The sequence below is a fragment of the Schistocerca cancellata genome, chromosome 3 (assembly GCF_023864275.1).
Source record: "Schistocerca cancellata isolate TAMUIC-IGC-003103 chromosome 3, iqSchCanc2.1, whole genome shotgun sequence".
Lineage (NCBI taxonomy): Eukaryota > Metazoa > Arthropoda > Insecta > Orthoptera > Acrididae > Schistocerca > Schistocerca cancellata.
Window position 1 is genome coordinate 164,738,939 of NC_064628.1, and position 21,783 is coordinate 164,760,721.

Genomic DNA, 21,783 nt, shown 5'->3' on the forward strand with positions numbered 1-21,783 from the left:
TGTCCCAGGAAGGGGAAACTTTATTGACACATTCCTGGGGTCAGATACATCACATGATCACGCTGACAGAACCACAGGCACATAGACACAGGCAACAGAGCATGCACAATGTCGGCTCTAGTACAGTGTATATCCACCTTTCGCAGCAATGCAGGCTGCTATTCTGCCATGGAGACGATCGTAGAGATGCTGGATGTAGTCCTGTGGAACGGCTTGCCATGCCATTTCCACCTGGCACCTCAGTTGGACCAGCGTTCGTGCTGGACGTGCAGACCGCGTGAGACGACGCTTCATCCAGTCCCAAACATGCTCAATGGGGGACAGATCCGGAGATCTTGCTGGCCAGGGTAGTTGACTTACACCTTCTAGAGCACGTTGGGTGGCACGGGATACATGCGGACGTGCATTGTCCTGTTGGAACAGCAAGTTCCCTTGCCGGTCTAGGAATGGTAGAACGATGGGTTCGATGACGGTTTGGATGTACCGTGCACTATTCAGTGTCCCCTCGACGATCACCAGTGGTGTACGGCCAGTGTAGGAGATCGCTCCGCACACCATGATGCCGGGTGTTGGCCCTGTGTGCCTCGGTTGTATGCAGTCCTGATTGTGGCGCTCACCTGCACGGCGCCAAACACGCATACGACCATCATTGGCACCAAGGCAGAAGCGACTCTCATCGCTGAAGACGACACGTCTCCATTCGTCCCTCCATTCACGCCTGTCGCGACACCACTGGAGGCGGGCTGCACGATGTTGGGGCGTGAGCGGAAGACGGCCTAACGGTGTGCGGGACCGTAGCCCAGCTTCATGGAGACGGTTGCGAATGGTTCTCGCCGATACCCCAGGAGCAACAGTGTCCCTAATTTGCTGGGAAGTGGCGGTGCGGTCCCCTACGGCACTGCGTAGGATCCTACGGTCTTGGCGTGCATCCGTGCGTCGCTGCGGTCCGGTCCCAGGTCGACGGGCACGTGCACCTTCCGCCGACCACTGGCGACAACATCGATGTACTGTGGAGACCTCACGCCCCACGTGTTGAGCAATTCGGCGGTACGTCCACCCGGCCTCCCGCATGCCCACTATACGCCCTCGCTCAAAGTCCGTCAACTGCACATACGGTTCACGTCCACGCTGTCGCGGCATGCTACCAGTGTTAAAGACTGCGATGGAGCTCCGTATGCCACGGCAAACTGGCTGACACTGACGGCGGCGGTGCACAAATGCTGCGCAGCTAGCGCCATTCGACGGCCAACACCGCGGTTCCTGGTGTGTCCGCTGTGCCGTGCGTGTGATCATTGCTTGTACAGCCTTCTCGCAGTGTCCGGAGCAAGTATGGTGGGTCTGACACACCGGTGTCAATGTGTTCTTTTTTCCATTTCCAGGAGTGTATATGGAGGTAACAAAAATTTTATTTCATATTTCCTTAATGACAATGCCTCTTGGTCACAGGTTCAGCCAACAAAGCATCTGGCTCGTGTTCATGTATTAGACTTGTAATTCTGGTTTCTATGTGCAATTATAGTATTTCTGGTTTTTCAATGAGTTCATTGTAAATGGTGTTTAAAATATCTCGTCGTATTGAGGAAGAACCGTGCCAGATACATGGACGTTGAATCACACTTCCACACAGAAAACAGTTACACTTGTGCTTTGTTGTTTCGATCCTTTTATACTTGCAGGGGACTTAATTAATCAATTGTGTTAACGGAAATTTCCTTTCATTTCTTATTGTTATTTTATGCAGTCAGATTTCGTACTAATACTAGTCAGGGCAACCGGTTACGAGACTTTGTAACCGGACAAACAGCTACTAAAATTATTGCATAATAATTAAGCCCCCATGCAATGTTTAAATGAACTCGCAATTTCGATAACATATGATAAAGTTCAGGACACTATTGGGTACCTTTTCATTGACACTCTGATTTCCCGCCTGGCCCTGGACTAAGCCGAGCGTTTGCGATAAGTCACGGGCAAGGTACATAGTGTAACGTCACAAGTTCATTGCGGGGCCCGTATTTCCCGCGGGTCCCGACCCAGCGCATGGCACAGTGAGACTCTAGTGCAGCAGCGCCTGGCTCGGCTCGGCTCGGCCTGTGGTACCCTACCCCGTCCGGCCTCTGCTGGCTTGTACTTTTCATTAAGTGATGGGCTCGCGGGCGGAGAGGCGGGGAAAGTGGCGCGGGCGGTTGTGCGAGGAAAGCCGCGGAACTTGGCCGCGATCCGCCGGCCTTGACACCGCCGCCGTGCATCTCACACGCGGACAGCCCACGCACTTTCTAACTCAGGACCCTCACGTAGGCCGGGTCTGCTCGCTAGTTCAGCAGAACTGCAGCTGCAGAGGGACAGAAAACCTTCTTTTAAGACATCAAAACTTCAAGGCCAATCTGAAGAATATAATGAGCTATGAGACATGGTTCTTCCAGAGACAACACACATACTTATTAACCCATCCTGTGCATCGAATATTCTGTGCGTTTAGTGGTAAAAAATCCATATTACCATGCTGATAATCTTCTCGTAAATTTAATCCTTGCTGGGCAGCTCTAATTAAACTCTTTCTTTCAAAGTTAAGCTAGTGTTATTTTAATAAATACAGCAGTCAGTCACTTTGTTATATATTTTATTTAGGCTAACACGCCTTTCGGGCTTTTACCCATCTTCAGTTAGCGTAATACGTACCGGGTGATCAAAAAGTCAGTATAAATTTGAAAACTTAATAAACCACGGAATAATATAGATAGAGAGGTAAAAATTGACACACATGCTTGGACTGACATGGGGTTTCATTAGAACAAACAAAAAACGAAGTTCACAAAATGTCCGACAGATGGCGCTGGACAGCAAAACGTCAGTCACTGCTAGCGTGACGGGTGAGAGATACGCCGATATGTTACAGAATCGCATCATTCCCAGCCTGGCTGATAAACACCTGCTGGAACGTACGATGTTCATGCAGGATGGCGCTCCACCCCACGCTAGACGCGTGAAAGATCTCTTGCGCGCGTCGTTTGGTGATGATCGTGTGCTCAGCCGCCACTTGCGTCATGCTTGGCCTTCCAGGTCCCCAGAACTCAGTCCGTGCTATTATTGACTTTGGGGTTACCTGAAGTCGCAAGTGTATCGTGATCGACCGACATCTCTAGGGATGCTGAAAGACAACATCCGACGCCAATGCCTCACCATAGTTCCGGATATGCTTTACAGTGCTGTTCACAACATTATTCCTCGATTACAGCTATTGTTGAGGAATGATGATGGACATATTGAGCATTTTCTGTAAAGAATATTATCTTTGCTTTGTCTTACTTTGTTATGCTAATTATTGCTATTCTGATCAGTTGAAGCGTCATCTGTCGGACATTTTTTGAACTTTTGTATTTTTTGGTTCTAATAAAACCCAATGTCATTCCAAGCATGTGTGTCAATTTTTACCTCTCTATCTACATTATTCCGTGATGACTCAAATATTTATTAAGCTACTTAAAGACGAGTAAAACTCGAAACACGTATTAGTTAAAATAAAAATACATAACAAAGCTGTTGGTTCTTGTATTCCTCAACGTAACATAATCCACAGCCATAGAACTCAACAGTCAATTAAATTGTTAAGTTATCGTTAAACTAGCGAGTCTGAGATTATTTTCCTGTTTTACCGTGTTTTTTAATACCCAAATGTTGCTATTCAGATCATTTATTAATATTTTCCACAATCCAGCTCACGGGTAAAGAGATTTTCTAAAATCAGTATTAAGCATTGGCAGTACAAAGAATTAACGTAACATTCTATTTACAGTAACATCATAAGAGACGTAGTTGTAGCTCAGCTGGACAAAGAAAAAGAAGGAAATCCGACAATTTCCTTGCTGAAGGTAGAAATTCAGGAGTCGCTTGAAGTGATAGGGCAAACCACGGAAATCGAAACCCTAGAAGGCCAGAGCGGGTTTCTAATCGGGCTCCTCTCGAATACGAGCCGGATACCTAAACCAACCTCTTTTCAATGGTGAGTGTTTTTGGTAACCTAACAGTTATTGTAACGAGATTATTCAGTTTAGAAATCTATGGACAATAATTGGAATATCCTCTGCAGTCATTCAATATGACGACCTGTGAGCCACAGCTTTCCCGGAAAATCCGAAAGACATATATTATGAACAGAGTCAGTCACAGTCTTATGATCAGTCCTCTACGATGGAAGTGGGTAAGCATTTTCCATGGGGAAGTCACGTAAAATGGTGGGAAAATATATGCAAGAAGTTCGCTGGAGGGCACGATTTGCAAAAATTGGGAAGGCTGCAGATTCCAGTGATACTTACAAAAAGTATAGCGCAAAGGCCAGGGTATGGCATAATTTCTTGTTTTCGTCATCATTGAAATTTTTTGTGAAATATTTTGGGTCTGGTGCAAAAATGACATTGATATCAATAAGATTTTCTTTTTATTGCACTATTAGATGCTTGGCAAAAGTGCAAGTCTGTATGTTTCATTCAAATTGATAAACTGTTGTACAGGTCATAAAAATTATTTTGAACACTTTATAACCAGCGGATGTTTATCCAGAACAAGTGAAGATTTGTACAAAGCACAGCATTGTATGGTAGTGTATCACTGACAGTGGGAAAACCACAACAGAAGAAGATCAAAACCTTTGTGATGCTGCAAAAGAACGTTCAAAATTAGGTGTACTGATAAGGTAAAGAATGAGAAGGTTCTCTGCAGAATCGGAGCTGAAAAGATGGTTGGTGGCTCTGAGCACTATGAGACTTAACTTCTGGGGTCATCAGTCCCCTAGAACGTAGAACTACTTAAACCCAACTAACCTAAGGACATCACACACATCCAAGAACATGTGACAGGATGATAGGACATCTGTTAAGGCACTAGGGAATAACTTCCATGTGCAAGAGGAAGCTGTAGAGGGTAAGAAGTGCAGATGAAGACAGAGAGTGGAATACATCCAGCAAATAATTGAGGAGGTAGGTTGTAGTTCCTACTCGGAGATGAAAGGCTGGTACAGGAGAGGAACATGGAGTGGGCTGCATCTAACCAGTCAGAGGAGTGATGACAAAAAATAAAAAAAAATCACCTTGTAGATCTACTGGCTCATTCCATATTTTCTTAAACACTGATCCAGTAAGAATTTATCATTCAACATAATTCGTGTTGCAAACTTCGCAACCAGGATATCTGGTTGCTGACAAATAGCCATCGATAATATCTTAATGGACGGTATAATGAACAAAATTATATAACAAAACCAATAGTCAGTGGCCTCTTGGACCAAGACATGCACTTCCTTTTGCTGAATGTTCTACGTGACAATACAAAATCTAGTGAATCAGAATTCAAGAAGGTAGTCAGTAAACCAAAAACTGATTATTTTAGAATACTCCTCAAAGATTTCAACAGAAATCATGTTTTACACTGCTCTTGACATGAATGAAAAATACAAAGAAATCCTGACTTTATTTGAACACTTCCTTCCCCAAAACTAACTCAGATTAGACCAAATTCTACAATGAAGCCATGTATTTCTCTAGGTATAAAGCGATCTTGTAAGGCAGAAACAGTTCTGATGCTGCCGGTATTATAAGATATCCGCAAAATATTAAAATTAGTAATACTAACATCAAAGTAAATGCATTACGAAAAAAAGATAATCACACCAGATTACAAAATAAATACAGTATGAGTTATAGCAAAGGAGGAGACGTAGAACCAGACAAGAAGAGGATCTGATAGCATTAAGACTAAATGATAAATGCTGCAATCGAATATCTCAAGTCATTACAAATGGCTTCAGTAATGTTAATATGGCTCTCACTACACCAGTAGAAGTAATGCCCACCGTAAAATCCATAAAATCAAGAATTTCTGGTGGTTATGATAAAATATCAACCAACTTAGTTAAAGAGTGTGCTTCAGAGTTTAGTAACGTATTAAGTTATCTGTGTAACCAGTGATTTATAACTGGGACATTTCCTGAATTTGTTGAAAAATACTGGAGTTGAGCCTTTGTCTAAGAAAGGAAACAAAGAAGTACCACAAAATTTCCTTTCAATTTCACTTTTGCCAGCATTCTCGAAAATTTTAAAAAAGATAATATAGAGTCTGTTTCTTAACCATCTGACAACAAATAATGTATTATCAAACTCACAGTTCGGATTTCTAAAGTGCGCTGATACTGTGAAGGCCATCTACACATACAACGAAAACATACTTAATTCATTAGGCAGTACGTTACAGGTTACTGGAATATTTTGTGATCTGTCAAAGGCATTTGAGTGTGTAAATCATAATATCCTTTTAAGTAAATTAGGATATTACGGTGTTACTGAAAAAGCTGCCAAATGGTTCAAATCCTATGTATACGACAGAAACAAAAGGTGTTATTAGGAAAGAGGCGTTTATTAACTTATTAAGCGTCATCCAAATGGGAAGCAATTACATGTGTTGTCGCACAAGGTCCTATCTTAAGGTCCCTACATTTTCTTGCGGGTATCAATGATCTTTCATCTGTAACATTACCAGATACAAAGTTATTTTTTGTCTGCAGATGACACAAACATTCCAATAAATAGAAAATAAGGTATAATCTTATAAACATCGGTTAATGAAATTTTCATGGACATTAATAAATGGTTCCTAGACAATTCTTTGTCACTAAACTTTGAAAAAACACGCTACATACAGTTTCGAACTTGTACGATGTTTCCCGCCAGAATATGACTGAAATATGACGACAAACAGATAGAAAAAATAGATGGTGTGAAAATCTTGGCGTTTTAGCTTGATAATAAATTGACCTGAGAGGAGCACATCACAGAGCTGCCGACGCACCTAAACAGATCCCTGTTTGCAGTGTGAATGTTTTCAGATATAGATGACCCAAAAATAAAGAAAATCTAGCATACTACGCTTAATCTATCCCCTAACGTCATATGTGATTATTTCTTGGCCTAACGTATCAAGCCAAGAAGGTTTTCCGCGTTCAAGAAGGTGCAATAACAATTATTTCTAATATGAACTAAAGGACATACAGCAGCGGTCTATTTAGGGAACTAGTGATGCTAACTACTCCATAAATGAAATTTGTCGTTAAAAATGTATCTATTTTTTTTTTAAATCAACATCTCAGTTCATGGAGCCAGTACTAGAAATAAGAATAATCTTCCCAAAAGTCACTTACTTTTGTCCAGAAAGGTGTTCACTGTTCAGTAACACATTTTCAATAACTTAACCGTAGCCATAAAATCTTTAAACCGCTAATAGAGTTCAGTTTAACAAATGCTTAAAGGATTTGCTGATTGAAACTATTCCATTGACGAATTTTTAGTAGAGCCAACTGAGTTGTGTCTTTCTAATTGAACCGTGCCACATTATCGATTACTCTAAGTTATGATCGAGCCGTCATTCGGCTGTTATCAAAGACATGAACTGTGCGGTTCGTATAATTAATCGCTGGACAGAATAAGAGGAAGAGGACAGTCTCAGAGTGAGGTAGAGCCATTGGGGTAAAAGAAAAAAAGACGGGCGTTGTCATTGCGATACAAACCTGAAGCCGAAATGCGCCATCTTACATATCCCAAAACATTACGTTCGCCATATTTATACCTCCACGTTTGAGAGCGGTGATACTTCCTGTTATGTCACTCTGACGTGCCCGTGCCAAGTTTCGACCGTTGGGGCTATCTATTCAGAACAGATTTTGGTGCTTTGATTGTGTGAAGACGTTGTCTCATCAAAACTGACAGCTTCCTCGTTTACAGGGGTAATCTGAAGCTTAAGGAAATCACATTCCATTCGCAAGTGTAGCCGTTCGAGCAATATTTTCTGTTGCGTACGTGAATTATCGTTGCGCTCATTGCTTTTATTCTTTCATGTCTTTTTCATTGCCTTCCAAATCGCAAATGCTCCGACATCCGAACCACATTGTATCAACGGTAACGACCCCGCACAACACTCGACTACGTGACCTTGCTGATTGTTGGTGCATCATCTCATGCCCCAAATCCGTTTCGCCAATAATTATTCATTGTTCACATTTCCTCCTTCTTTAAAAAAGATTCTGGCTATAACAGCCGCAGACTGCGATCATATGCATGTGCAGGCTTTGGCCTAAGACTGACTGCCTGCCTGCTACTCGGCGTGTCAGTAGCAATCTATCAAACAATCAAATGTGTGTGAAATCTTATGGGACTTAACTGCTAAGGTCATCAGTCCCTAAGCTTATACACTACTTAACCTAAATTATCCTAAGGACAAACACTCATACCCATGCCCGAGGGAGGACTCGAACCTCCGCCGGGACCAGACTGCAGCGCCTGAGACCGCTAAGCTAAAGCAATCTATACATTTCACAGTATAGTTATTCCCTCATGAAGTGTTTTATAAGTAACCCACCGTAATTCTACAGGAACAATGATGTACATAATTACAGTACCAGAAGAAAAAAATGGAATTCATTACACCACATTAAGGTCGTCTGTGGCACAAACAGCGGTTCACAAGGGTGCAACCAAATGTTTTGATCACTTGCTGAGTGTTATAAATACCTGAAAGACAGCATAGTAAATTTTGAAACTAAACTGAAGACGTTTCTCTTTGACAACTCCGTCTATTACGCAAAAGACTATCTGTTATTGTAATGTGTAAATGCTGATGGCTGGGAATTACTAACATATGCCTGTCTTTAATTAAATAAACAAAAAACTAATAAATGATCAGCACTATATATGGGTGTCCCACCCCAAATAACTGTTTGCCCAGATGCAAATTACAACATGTTTCGAGCAAATGTTCAAATGTTCTTTACCCGCCAGAGGGACATCAATCAGGATGATTGCCTTCGTTGTAGCTCTGTTTTTTACGAAGATATGAACAGTGGTATGACTTTTTTAAATGGCACTTCGTATTTTTTATTCGGTAATTCATTTTCTCTCTAAAGACCTATTCAAAAATGTATCACAGTGGACCATTCATTGAAACACAACGTTATTAATTACATAACACAACATTGACTTTGACGCTTCCAGCGCTTGGAGCAACTACTCTGGCTAATGGAACACATACACGTGCTGACGTTGACAGAGGACAAATGTAAACATAAGTAGAATGCCCACCCGTCATTCCGCCAACCATCGTCAGTTGAAGATTTGTGTGAGTAGAATGTACACCAACGAAGAGAAGGTAAAAATGCCACTCTTCTATGGGGAATGTAAGTTAGCTGAACAGTAATTGAAATACTGTTTCCTTATGTACGGCTACATTTAGTACAGTAGTTTAGTCCTTTTAAATACTGTTGTCTAGAGTAGGCATACATTGAAGGCTGCCCTTCCTACAAACTGCATCGACATAACGTTTCTTTTACTGTTGTTGTCGTTGAAGGTAGGCGAAATGCTACGCAGGCAGCGGAACTGCACAGAGAGCGATATCCTGACAAGAACCCACCTTCCCGACGGATGTTTTCTCGTCTTGTTACGACGCTTCGGGAAACGGGAAGTTTCAACCCACGACAAAACAATCGTCGTAGCACTCGCACAGACGAAGCTGCCGAAGATACTGTTCTCACTTCCGTTGCAATGAATCCACATATGAGCACGCGACAGCTTGAACACAAGATTGTAATTTCTAAACCCAGTGTACATCGTATTCTTACACGTCACCAGTTCCATCTTTACCATGTACACCTACATCAAGAGTTACATGGGAATGATTTCCAGAATTGTGTACTGTTCCGTCAGTGGGCACAGCAGCAAATCCTCGCCAACCCGAACTTCTTCTCCAATGTTATATTTACCGATGAATGTTCCTTCTCAAACAAAGGATAGGTAAATACAAGGAACATCCATTATTGGTCCAGTGACAACCCATGATGACTAAGACAGGTGGAACATCAGCGTCAATAAAGAATTAACGTCTGGTGTGGGATGCTTGGTACTACAATTAGTGGCCCTTATTTCATCAATGATCAAAGGTAGTCTAAACGGCACAGCGTATGCCAACTTCCTCAGACGATTTCTTCCCCCTCTTCTGGATGACGTGCCGCTAAGAACCAGAATGCTTATGTGGTATGAACACGATGGATGTCCAGCACATAATGCCTTGCGAACACGTCGTGATCTGAACCGAGGGTATCCTGCCAGATGGATTGGTCGAGGAGGAACAGTTACTCCAGTTAGGTCTCCTGATTTAAATCCTCTGGACTTTTTTCTTTGGGGATGTATTAAAGACGTTGTCTATCGCCATATTCCAACAACTCCAGAGGACATGCAGGAGCGTATCGTGCTTGCTTGTAATTCTCTTCAGCAGGCAACACTGGAAGCAGTAAATAATTCTTTCATTCAACGAGTGCACCAGTGTATCTGTGTCCAGGGTCACCACTTTGAGCACCTTTGAATGTTATACTCCTAGGCAATGGTAGAGGAGAGTCAAAGTCAATTTTGCATTATGTCTTTACTTGGTTTTCATTTTTTTCTACCAACTCCAGCAAGTGGGCGAGTTTGTGATCCCGGGCTCAAAGACAGTGTTTCAGTGAATGGTACACTTGATACATTTTTGAGTAGGTCTTTAGAGAGAAATGAATTACCGAATAAAAAATACTGGTGCCATTTAAAAAAGTCATACCGCTGTTCATATCTACGTTAAAAACAAAGCTACAACGAAGTCAATCATGCTGATTGACGTCCTCCTGACGGCCAAAGAACATTTGCTTGAAATATTTTGTAAGTTGCATCTGGAAAAACAGTTATTTAGGGTGGTCAAGATAAATGGGATACCCTGTATAAAAATTTATTTCTTTTTTATCCTGTAATATAAAATGACTCGTTCACAGTATTACGATTTATAGTGCAAATGATAACGGAAATTGTAACAAATTAACTACTGGTATATCACAATCCACGGTATGGACTCTAAAAACCTCAAAATGAAATTCAAAATTAAAATGAAGCTGATGATCAAAATAGACGTAAGTTCCAGTTGTGATATGTTGGGTTATTCGTGAGAAACTAACGGAGTTACTGGTGAGAAACATTCTGGGAAAAAAGGCAGATGGGTTATTGGAAAGGTAGGCATATATGTTACACAGGTTAGGCTGTTGTTGTTGTTGTGGTCCTCAGTCCTGAGACTGGTTTGATGCAGCTCTCCATGCTACACTATCCTGTGCAAGCTTCTTCATCTCCCAGTACCTACTGCATCCTACATCCTTCCGAATCTGCTTAGTGTATTCATCTCTTGGTCTCCCCCTATGATTTTTACCCTCCACGCTGCCCTCCAATACTAAAATGGTGATCCCTTGATGCCTCAGAACATGTCCTACCAACCGAACCCTTCTTCTGGTCAAATTGTGCCACAAACTTCTCTTCTCCCCAATCCTATTCAACACCTCCTCATTAGTTATGTGATCTACCCATCTAATCTTCAGCATTCTTCTGTAGCACCACATTTCGAAAGCTTCTATTCTCTTCTTGTCTAAACTATGTTTCCATGTTTCACTTCCATACATGGCTACACTCCATACAAATACTTTCAGAAACGACTTCCTGACACTTAAATCTATATTCGATGTTAACAAATTTCTCTTCTTCCGAAACGCTTTCCTTGCCATTGCCAGTCTACATTTTATATCCTCTCTACTTCGACCATCATCAGTTATTTTGCTCCCCAAATAGCAAAACTCCTTTACTACTTTAAGTGTCTCATTTCCAAATCTAATACCCTCAGCATCACCCGACTTAATTCGACTACATTCCATTATCCTCGTTTTGCTTTTGTTGATGTTCATCTTATATCCTCCCTTCAAGACACCATCCATTCCGTTCAACTGCTCTTCCAAGTCCTTTGCTGTCTCTGACAGAATTACAATGTCATCGGCGAACCTCAAACTTTTTATTTCTTCTCTATGGATTTTAATACCTACTTCAAATTTTTCTTTTGTTTCCTTTACTGCTTGCTCGATATAGAGATTGAATAACATCGGGGAGAGGCTACAACCCTGTCTTACTCCCTTCCCAACCACTGCTTCCCTTTCATGTCCCTCGACTCTTATAACTGCCATCTGGTTTCTGTACAAATTGTAAATAGCCTTTCGCTCCCTGTATTTTACCCCTGCCACCTTTAGAATTTGAAAGAGAGTATTCCAGTCAACATTGTCAAAAGCTTTCTCTAAGACTACAAATGCTAGAAACCTACGTTTGCCTTTCCTTAATCTTTCTTCTAAGATAAGTCGTAAGGTGAGTACTGCCTCACGTGTTCCAGTGTTTCTACGGAATCCAAACTGATCTTCTCCGCGGTCGGCTTCTACTAGTTTTTCCATTCGTCTGCAAAGAATTCGTGTTAGTATTTTGCAGCTGTGGCTTATTAAACTGATTGTTCTGTAATTTTCACATCTGTCAACACCTGCTTTCTTTGGACTTGGAATTATTATATTCTTCTTTAAGTCTGTGGGTATTTCGCCTGTTTCATACATCTTGCTCACCAGATGGTAGAGTTTTGTCAGGACTGGCTCTCCCAAGGCCGTCAGTAGTTCCAATGGAATGTTGTCTACTCCGGGGACCTAGCTTCGACTCAGGTCTTTCAGTGCTCTGTCAAACTCTTCACGCAGTATCGTATCTCCCATTTCATCTTCAGCTACATCCTCTTCCATTTCTAAAATATTGTCCTCAAGTGCATCGCCCTTGTATAGACCCTCTATATACTCCTTCCACCTTCCTGCTTTCCCTTCTTTGCTTAGAACTGGGTTTCCATCTGAGCTCTCGATGTTCATACAGGTGGTTCTCTTATCTCCAAATGTCTCTTTAATTTTCCTGTAGTCAGTATCTATCTTACCCCTAGTGAGATATGCCTCTACATCCTTACATTTGTCCGCTAGCCATCCTTGCTTAGCCATTTTGAGACGTTGGTATTCCTTTTTGCCTGCTTCATTTACAGCATTTTTATATTTTCTCCTTTCATCAATTAAATTCAATATTTCTTCTGTTACCCAAGGATTTCTACTAGCCCTCGTCTTTTTACCTACTTGATCCTCTGCTGCCTTCACTACTTCATCGCTCGAAGCTAGCCATTCTTCTTCTACTGTATTTCTTTCCCCCATTCCTGTCAATTGTTCCCTTATGCTCTCCCTAAAAATCTGTGCAACCTCTGGTTCTTTCAGTTTATCCAGGTCCCATCTCCTTAAATTCCCACCTTTTTGCAGTTTCTTCAGTTTTAATCTACAGGTCATAACCAATAGATTGTGGTCAGAGTCCACATCTGCCCCTGGAAATGTCTTACAATTTAAAACCTGGTTCCTAAATCTCTGTCTTACCATTATATAATCCATCTGATACCTTTTAGTATCTCCAGGGTTCTTCCATGTATACAACCTTCTATCATGATTCTTAAACCAAGTGTTAACTATGATTAAGTTGTGCGCTGTGCAAAATTCTATCAGTCGGCTTCCTCTTTCATTTCTTAGCCCCAATCCATATTCATCTACTACGTTTCTTTCTCTCCCTTTTCCTACACTCGAATTCCAGTCACCCATGACTATTAAATTTTCGTCTCCCTTCACTATCTGAATAATTTCTTTTATTTCATCATACATTTCTTCAATTTCTTCGTCATCTGCAGAGCTAGTTGGTATATAAACTTGTACTACTGTAGTAGGTGTGGGCTTCGTATCTATCTTGGCCACAATAATGCGTTCACTATGCTGTTTGTAGTAGCTTACCCGCATTCCTGTTTTCCTATTCATTATTAAACCTACTCCTGCATTACCCCTATTTGACTTTGTGTTTATAACCCTGTAGTCACCTGACCAGAAGTCTTGTTCCTCCTGCCACCGAACTTCACTAATTCCCACTATATCTAACTTTAACCTGTCTATTTCCCTTTTTAAATTTTCTAACCTACCTGCCCGATTAAGGGATCTGACATTCCACGCTCCGATCCGTGGAACGCCAGTTTTCTTTCTCCTGATAACGACGTCCTCTTGAGTAGTCCCCGCCCGGAGATCCGAATGGGGGACTATTTTACCTCCGGAATATTTTACCCAAGAGGACGCCATCATCATTTAATCATACAGTAAAGCTGCATGCCCTCGGGAAAAATTACGGCCGTAGTTTACAGGTTAGGCTATCATTACTAAAAGAAATTATTTACATACAATTTAAAACAGAATATCCATTTTAAGGGTTCTAAGCGTTTGTGACTATCTGCTTAATCACACTCGCGGTATTGCCTAATGCTGGAACATGTTTTAAAAAATAATTTCTTTTTTTTATCCTGTAAACTGAATTTATTGATCATACAATGAATGACGTATCATAGGTAAAATTTCAGAGTGAGAAGATGTGTAAACTACAATGAAACTAATGCACAGACAATCTAATAAAAGAAGAACTCTATTCATCATGGAGGTATATTTATATAGGGCTCATTTTTTATATATATATATTTCAGCAATCGGTCACTTCGCTGATGTTCTCAAGATACGATAGCATATCTTGCTTCTTTCATTGTTGCACACCTTAATGGGCTAGCAAAGAACATGTGGGTTTTGCAAATCCGTACATTAAAAATGTTGTGTATACGAATTGAAAGCTAAAAAAATCAAGAACAAGAAGCAGTATCATTAAGCAAGTAAGCAATGGTTTCAGAGTTCCAGATTCATTTCTTATCGAAACAAATACAGTAAACGTGAAATTAATTGGATTATGAAAGCATGCTTTTCACATCACTTCCTTCTCTTCCTGGTTGTTCGAAATGTATCTGCAAGAAAACAAGTTACATTAACGACGCCAAATATGTGGCATTATTAGAGAAAGTACGCATTTAAGAACAGAAGAACGTTGGAAATTGCATTCCTAACGCTATGTTATTCGTGTAGGCACTATAATTTTTAGTATTTAAAACAGTTGTTGCTTGCACTCTACACAGAGAATGAACAAGAAGCAATCGTAACCAGTAGTCTGCTCATGTTTTGGTCTGTTTAACATGGCGGTAGGCCTCACCGACTCTGGCTTCAAAACCTCTTACAGTGTAAATTTATAGTACCATCTCCGTTCTAGGCGCTGTAGTCTGGAGCCGGGCGACCGCTACGGTCGCAGGTTCAAATCCTGCCTCGGGCGTGGATGTGTGTGATGTCCTTAGGTTAGTTAGGTTTAATTAGTTCTAAGTTCTAGGTGACTAATGACCTCAGAAGTTAAGTCGCATAGTGCTCAGAGCCATTTTGAGCCATCTCTGTTCTTTTTTACCTCATTGGGTCCGTATACACAATCACTGGACAGAGTAAGAGGAGAACAATCACAGAGTGACGTATAGCGCAGTATAACATATACAGTTGCGATACTTGTGCTCATTTTTGTTACACTCTGCGACAACAGCGTTCCAAAAGGCCAGGAAGATATACTTCTGAACACGACATCGTATGAGTGCGAATAGTATCGTTTATATTCGGTTGTAGCACAGTTTTTTACAATGGGGAGCATATGTCATGCCATAAAAATCGATAATAACTAAAGCATGACACCTCATTTGTCTTTCTCTAGTTGCCTAAGGACGACGGGATGTAAACCGGTAGACTACATGGCACTTTCTTTACGAAACTCTTGTAAACGACGGATATTTATTGAAGAATGTCGTTTTCTTTTAACAATATCCACTAATATTTCCTCACTATGAATCTACTGGGAAAAATAAGTCCAATCTAATATATTCTAAAGACTAAAACAATAACTAGCGGATAATAATTACCTCTTCTTGTCCAAACTGTTGAACAATGCACTTCTCAAGAAATAATATTTCATCAGAACTAAGTGCCTACCCAAAAATGGTTTTGACATTGATAAAACCAAACGTGAACAAGAACGAACTCTTGTAGAATTCATGCGATTCACTAGATTTATTACCCTCCGACTTTCAAGTTCTCAACATATCTAAAGATATTTATGGCTGGAAAACAAGTTGGGTCTGGCAGCGTATTAGGTCATTTTTTAGACCTTTCGCAATTGCAGTTCAGAGATAAAGTACGTTTATTGGAAAAACACAACAAAAAACTTTAAATAAAAGATTTACGTTAAAAATGTCTGCATGTTTGGCCTGATACCTACAGTCTTTCACTGATACGTCAAGAATATTTTTAAAATGTATTTAACCTAAATGATATTTTAACATTATAGCTTTGAAAAGTTTACTTACAGTGTTATCTGCAAATATTTCGAGGTAACAACTATAAAGCGACAAATGTAGTTACGTCATGTACCTTACTTTTCTGATACTATACTGTTACAATGCATCAACCTTTAATGTATGTGCCTTTGTGCGTGTGTTTGTGTTCTTTTGTGAGCACCCATGTCTATATACGTCTTTTTCATTCTGAACTGTAATTCATAGAGCTGTGTAAAAATTATCGAACATCGAACATATGCAAATGTATGTTTCTCTTCTGAGAAAAATTTAACAACTGTTGCAATTATTGTATGATCAGTGATGACGAAATACCATATCTCTACGTTTTACATTCCCGGCGGGGTGAGGGATTTTCTCTGCCTCGTGATGACTGGATGTTGTGTGCTGTCCTTAGGTTAGTTAGGTTTAAGTAGTTCTAAGTTCTAGGGGACTGATGACCATAGATGTTAAGTCCCATAGTGCTCAGAGCCATTTGAACCATTTTTCTACGTTTTATAGATATAAGAAAATAATACTGTGACAGAACTGGTCACAGAACTGCAGATTTTATTCAGCTGAACATGTTGCAATGAGCAGTTTTGATTTACCAAATACATCAGTTTTAATGATGGATCATCTTCAAAATTTTCGGTTATTTACTTTCTTGTATTATCTCTCTCATTTTTTAAGTACTAAAGACAAATAACAGGTGATTATTAGTATGACTTCCTCCTCTACAGCTGCACAGCACGCCTTAAACTATTTCGAAGGGATTAAAACAGGACTTTAGCTTTCCATGATCTTTTATGTCACTGTAAAGTTATGTGATAGCTGTAGCGTAATCGTTAGTTGTTGATGGACCATAAGAAAATGCAACTTACTGCCTATCATCCAGTTATGGACTTGAACCCACCCGAAAGCTATATACTAGTTGAGAAATTGCTATCTACTGATTGAAAGATAAAAACCATCTCTTTGAACTGGAAACCAACAGACAAAAGGCTGTTGTTAATGGACACCAGCGGTAACATGAAGACAATGTATCCAACAAAAGAAAACAGAAATTATAAGAGAATAATAAAAATATTAGTAAAAACCTGACGTTCTCACTGCATGTCCGTATATTTAAGAAAAATTTCCCAAAACATGAGGGCACCTTTACATCTTATAACATTAGAAGAGCTTTTTTCCACTAGCAGTAAGCTATGCTGTAGATTACCACATACTACTGAAAGCATTTTTGACTTCTACTCAAATTCTGGAATCTATGGAGCGCTTGTAGTGAATTTCTAATTCAGTATGCGGGTCACACTGGATATAACCCCGATGTTCAGCTTAACGAATGCCTTCGCTGCAACACACGTAATTGGTTATTTAGTACTGACCAACATCAAAGACACAAGACACCAATTTGAAGATATAAACACCAACAAAAAATACTGCAAAAGCTAAAGAAATTCCTGAAGGTAAGAGGGGCTTATATGACAAGCTTGAGACTTTCATACACAAAACGCAGATTGGACAAAACTTCTTAACAAAAATAAATCAAACTCAGACAACTATTTTAAGGAGCTATCAGAAAATTGTAAAAAATAGATCTGTATCCCACCCCTACATGCAATTTTAATATAAATGATGTTTATAATTAGATTAAAATACGTGATGCTCTAAAGTAAGCCTGCCAAAAACCTACAGAATCATGTCAGAGATAGTCATTAGAGTGTAATATTGTATTATAAATTCAGGCAATTAATTTTCTACTTCTGTAAGGGACTATATTACGTTAAACTAAGATTTTCATCAAATTCATTACCTTTGATATATCTCTCGTCAGTGTCCAGAATTTTCTTATTCACTGCTACATCTTTGTTTAGGACAACATGCAAAAATTGTGATTTTCAAACGAGTAGTGTCGAATACATGTGATGCATTATGCAAAAAGAATTACAATGTTAAATACAGAGGAGAGATAAACGTACATTTAAAGCCTCTATGAAGGGGGAGAGCTGTCTGATGATTTGATAGAGATAGGAACGGGGGCCCATAGAGAAAATATAGGAGATATAGTATTACAGTCAGAGTTAATAGAGATTTCGAAGACTTGCGATCAAAGAATACAGAAGTCATTGACAAAATCATTGAGGAAACTGGACAATAAACCACTGTTCACGTTGGTTTACAGAATCTATGAGGCTGAAGACATACCATCTGGGTTTCAAAAGAATATTGTCCACACCATTTCGAAGATAGCAAGGGCAAATAAGTGCAAGAACTGTCGCATCGAATTTTCTGACAAGAATAATGTACAGGAGATCTGAATGGGACAATTAACTAACTGAGCGCAGAATATGAATTAAGAGTAAAGAAAAATGAAAGTAATGACGTGTAGCAAAAATGAGACCAATGAGAAATCTGCCATCAAAATAACGAACCACGTAGTAGACGAAGTGAGCCGGCCGGAGTGGCAGTGCGGTTCTAGGCGCTACAGTCTGGAACCGAGCTACCGCTACGGTCGCAGGTTCGAATCCTGCCTCGGGCATGGATGTGTGTGATGTCCTTAGGTTAGTTAGGTTTAATTAGTTCTAAGTTATAGGCGACTGATGACCTCAGAAGTTAAGTCGCATAGTGCTCAGAGCCATTAGTAGACGAAGTGATGGAACTCTGCTACTTCAGAAGCAAAGCAACAATTGATGGGCGAAGCAAGAATGATATGAAAAGCAGACTAGCACCTAAAAGACCGTAGCGTGTCCAAAAGTAGAGCACTCGTGTCAAACATCGGCCTTTTTCACGAAGAAATTTCTGAGAACGTACTTTTGGATCACAGCATCATTATTAAATCGAGGATTGTGGGAAAACGGGAAAAGAAGAAAATCGGAGGGTTTGAAATGTGGTGGCATAGAAGGATTTTGAAAATTAGGTGGACAGATAAGAAATGAGGAGGTTCACCACAGAAACTGAGAAGAAAGAAACTAGCGGAAAACACTGACAGGAAGAAGGGACAGGATTGCACATGTGTTAAGACACGGGGGAATAACTTCCATTTTACTAGAAGGGAATCCCCCCCGTTTCAAATGTCAGGCCATGCTGCTGTACTAGGCAAGAGGAAGAAGTGGCGTAGGAAGACTCAGAACGAGGTAGCAGTGGGAAGTGAAGGCGAAACAGGCACAGGAGCCTAAACGTTGAAGTGCAGAAGAATAAGGAGGAGAGGTCCCCAGAAGGGGCTGTAGGGAGTAAAAAGTACAGGAGAAGACAAAGATAGGAATATATCCAACAAATAATTAAAGGGGTGCAAGTCATACAAGGAGATATGAAGGTTGACACAGGAGAGCACACTGACAGTCATTGACAGAACGATTGACCTGCTGCACAGAAATCCATTTAACCGCCGTTAAGATATGAAATGTCGAATGAGCGCACCTGTCATCTACAGTTCTTTGAACAGTACAGTCTTACCGTAAACATTGTACTTATTCATTCTCGCTGCTCCCATGAAAAGCCCAAATACTGTACGACATAGGCATTGGACATTGGAATGTTCCCTGCCTCAGAGCTGTGTTTTCCACGGTGTGCGCGAGGGCACTCGAAGGTACAGTACAGATTCTGAGGTTACCGTGCAGTGAAGACTGTACCTTATGTCCACATGTCAGGAGCACTGATTCGTCTGCTGTACACATACTATTAGTTCCCTACAAATCAGTGTTCACTATAACTGTTTCGTGCGCTTTGCATGTTTACTTCCACTGCAGTAACTTGACCATTACTGTTTCGTGTGCGCAGAAACGTACCCGACATGAGGGCGTGGGGACTGCTGTTGCTGCTGCTCCTGCTGCTGCTGCGATCTGCGGCGACAGCGCCGGACGTCTCAGACAACGAGGCGGAGAGCTACAGCCTGGGCGCCGTCAGAGGGGGCTGCGACTGCATGGAGTACTGGAACTGCGTCATGAGGTACGACACACACACACACACTCACGTGCCGGCTGCAGACAGTGTGGATCCTTCTGGTTCCACTGAAATAAAATCTCCCTCAATCATCCCATGCCATACAATTTTGTCCGCTAGAAATGGAGCCAATCCTTCTCCTATACTATTGCTGTGGACTTGAAATTGTCCATAGCTGCTCATCAGCTGAATTCAACTAATGGTGAAAATTTATTATCTTTTTGCGGGTGACACAGTCTCTCTTCCATGCCACGCCAGAACTCAGAGCAGTTCCGCTTCTGATGCCAAAACATTATCCACCAACATTCCTGGATGTATGCATGCAGAGGGTCAAGATCCGACTGGAAATGAGCATCCTAACCCCATTCACCAAACCAAAGAATCTAACACTGATAGGGCACCCAGGTTAGCTGAACGCTACAACCATGCCGACTTGATGCTTAACGGAAGTAGCCTATCTTCACACCCGTATAAGAATCTCCCTCCCCTCTTTCCATTAAGCATACCGTAGATGCAGCCACATCTGAGGAGTATCTGTGGAGAGTCCAGAATAACATATGCTTCATGAACAGAGACAACAGCCTTTCAGTGGTTATAGTGGGAACGGTCATGAATAAGAGTACACAATTTAAGTCAGTCAGATCACAGGCAGGCAGTCTTAAAAAAAAAATTATGACATTTATATCTACATGTACATGCCAACTAACTGTCCGGCAGAAGGTACATCGTACCAACTTCAACTATTTCTCTACCGTTCCATTCTCGAACAGCGTGCGAGAAAAATGAAAATTTAAATTTTCTGTGAGAGCTCTGACTTCTCTTGTTTTATTCTCATCATCATTTCTCACTATGCAGCTGAGCGCCAACAAAACATTTCCGCATTCGGAGGAGGAAGTTGTTGATGAAAATTTTGTGAGAAGGTCGTGCAGCAACGAGAGACGCTTTTGTTTTCATTATTGAGACCCCCATTCACGTAGCACATCCGTGACACTCTCTCTCCTATTTCGCAATAATAAAAAACCAGGTCCCCTTCTCTGAACTTCTCGATGTCCTCCGTCAATCACATCACGCACCGGTACACCAAAAGAGGACGGAGAAGCTTGGTGTAGGCAGTCTCCTTAACAGACCTGTTGCATTTCATAAGCGTTCCGCCAATAAACTGCAGTTTTTTGTAATGGGAAATTGTGACGTAGTAGACGTTATGTGCCTCTCTAAACAACAATGCATTATTCAGCTACCGCTCCCTGTCAAATAAGAACAACTAACCAGTAGTTAACGGAGATTTCAGTGTAGATTTTTTGAAAGATTTTTGTAGGAGAAATGAACTGCAATCAACATTTGTCTGTTCCCGTCTGATGTCAATAATGAATGTTCCATCTCGTCAGCAGCAAGACAGCATGCCCCTGGTTGATAACACTTTTATTCACCCTGCTCAGGCTGAAACGTTTCCTGTATATACAATTGTTACTGGTCTATATGACCATGACGCACAATAAATTCAAAATTAAACGACGTGGCACCTTCAGCTCTGAGGCATGTTCACACACAAAGCAGTGAGATTTACTGAGAGCAGGACGCAAATTATTAATAATCAGTTGTAAGAAGAATATGGAATGAGTTGTGGATGGAAAGAGATGCTGATGTGAAATTCGCTGTGTTCTATATTGAATTTTTGTCGAGATTTGAAAGTAGCCTTCC

The 21,783-nt window shown here is 40.9% G+C and overlaps 1 protein-coding gene across 1 annotated transcript in view; it reads left to right on the forward strand.

Moving 5' to 3' along the window:
- LOC126174788 (tryptase beta-2-like) overlaps window positions 1–21,783 on the forward strand; it is a 401,540-nt gene that overhangs the window by 276,652 nt on the left and 103,105 nt on the right. Inside the window, exon 3 of the mRNA XM_049921154.1 lies at window positions 19,924–20,091. Within this exon, the coding sequence (XP_049777111.1) occupies window positions 19,924–20,091 (168 nt within the window). The remainder of the gene's footprint in view (window positions 1–19,923; window positions 20,092–21,783) is intronic.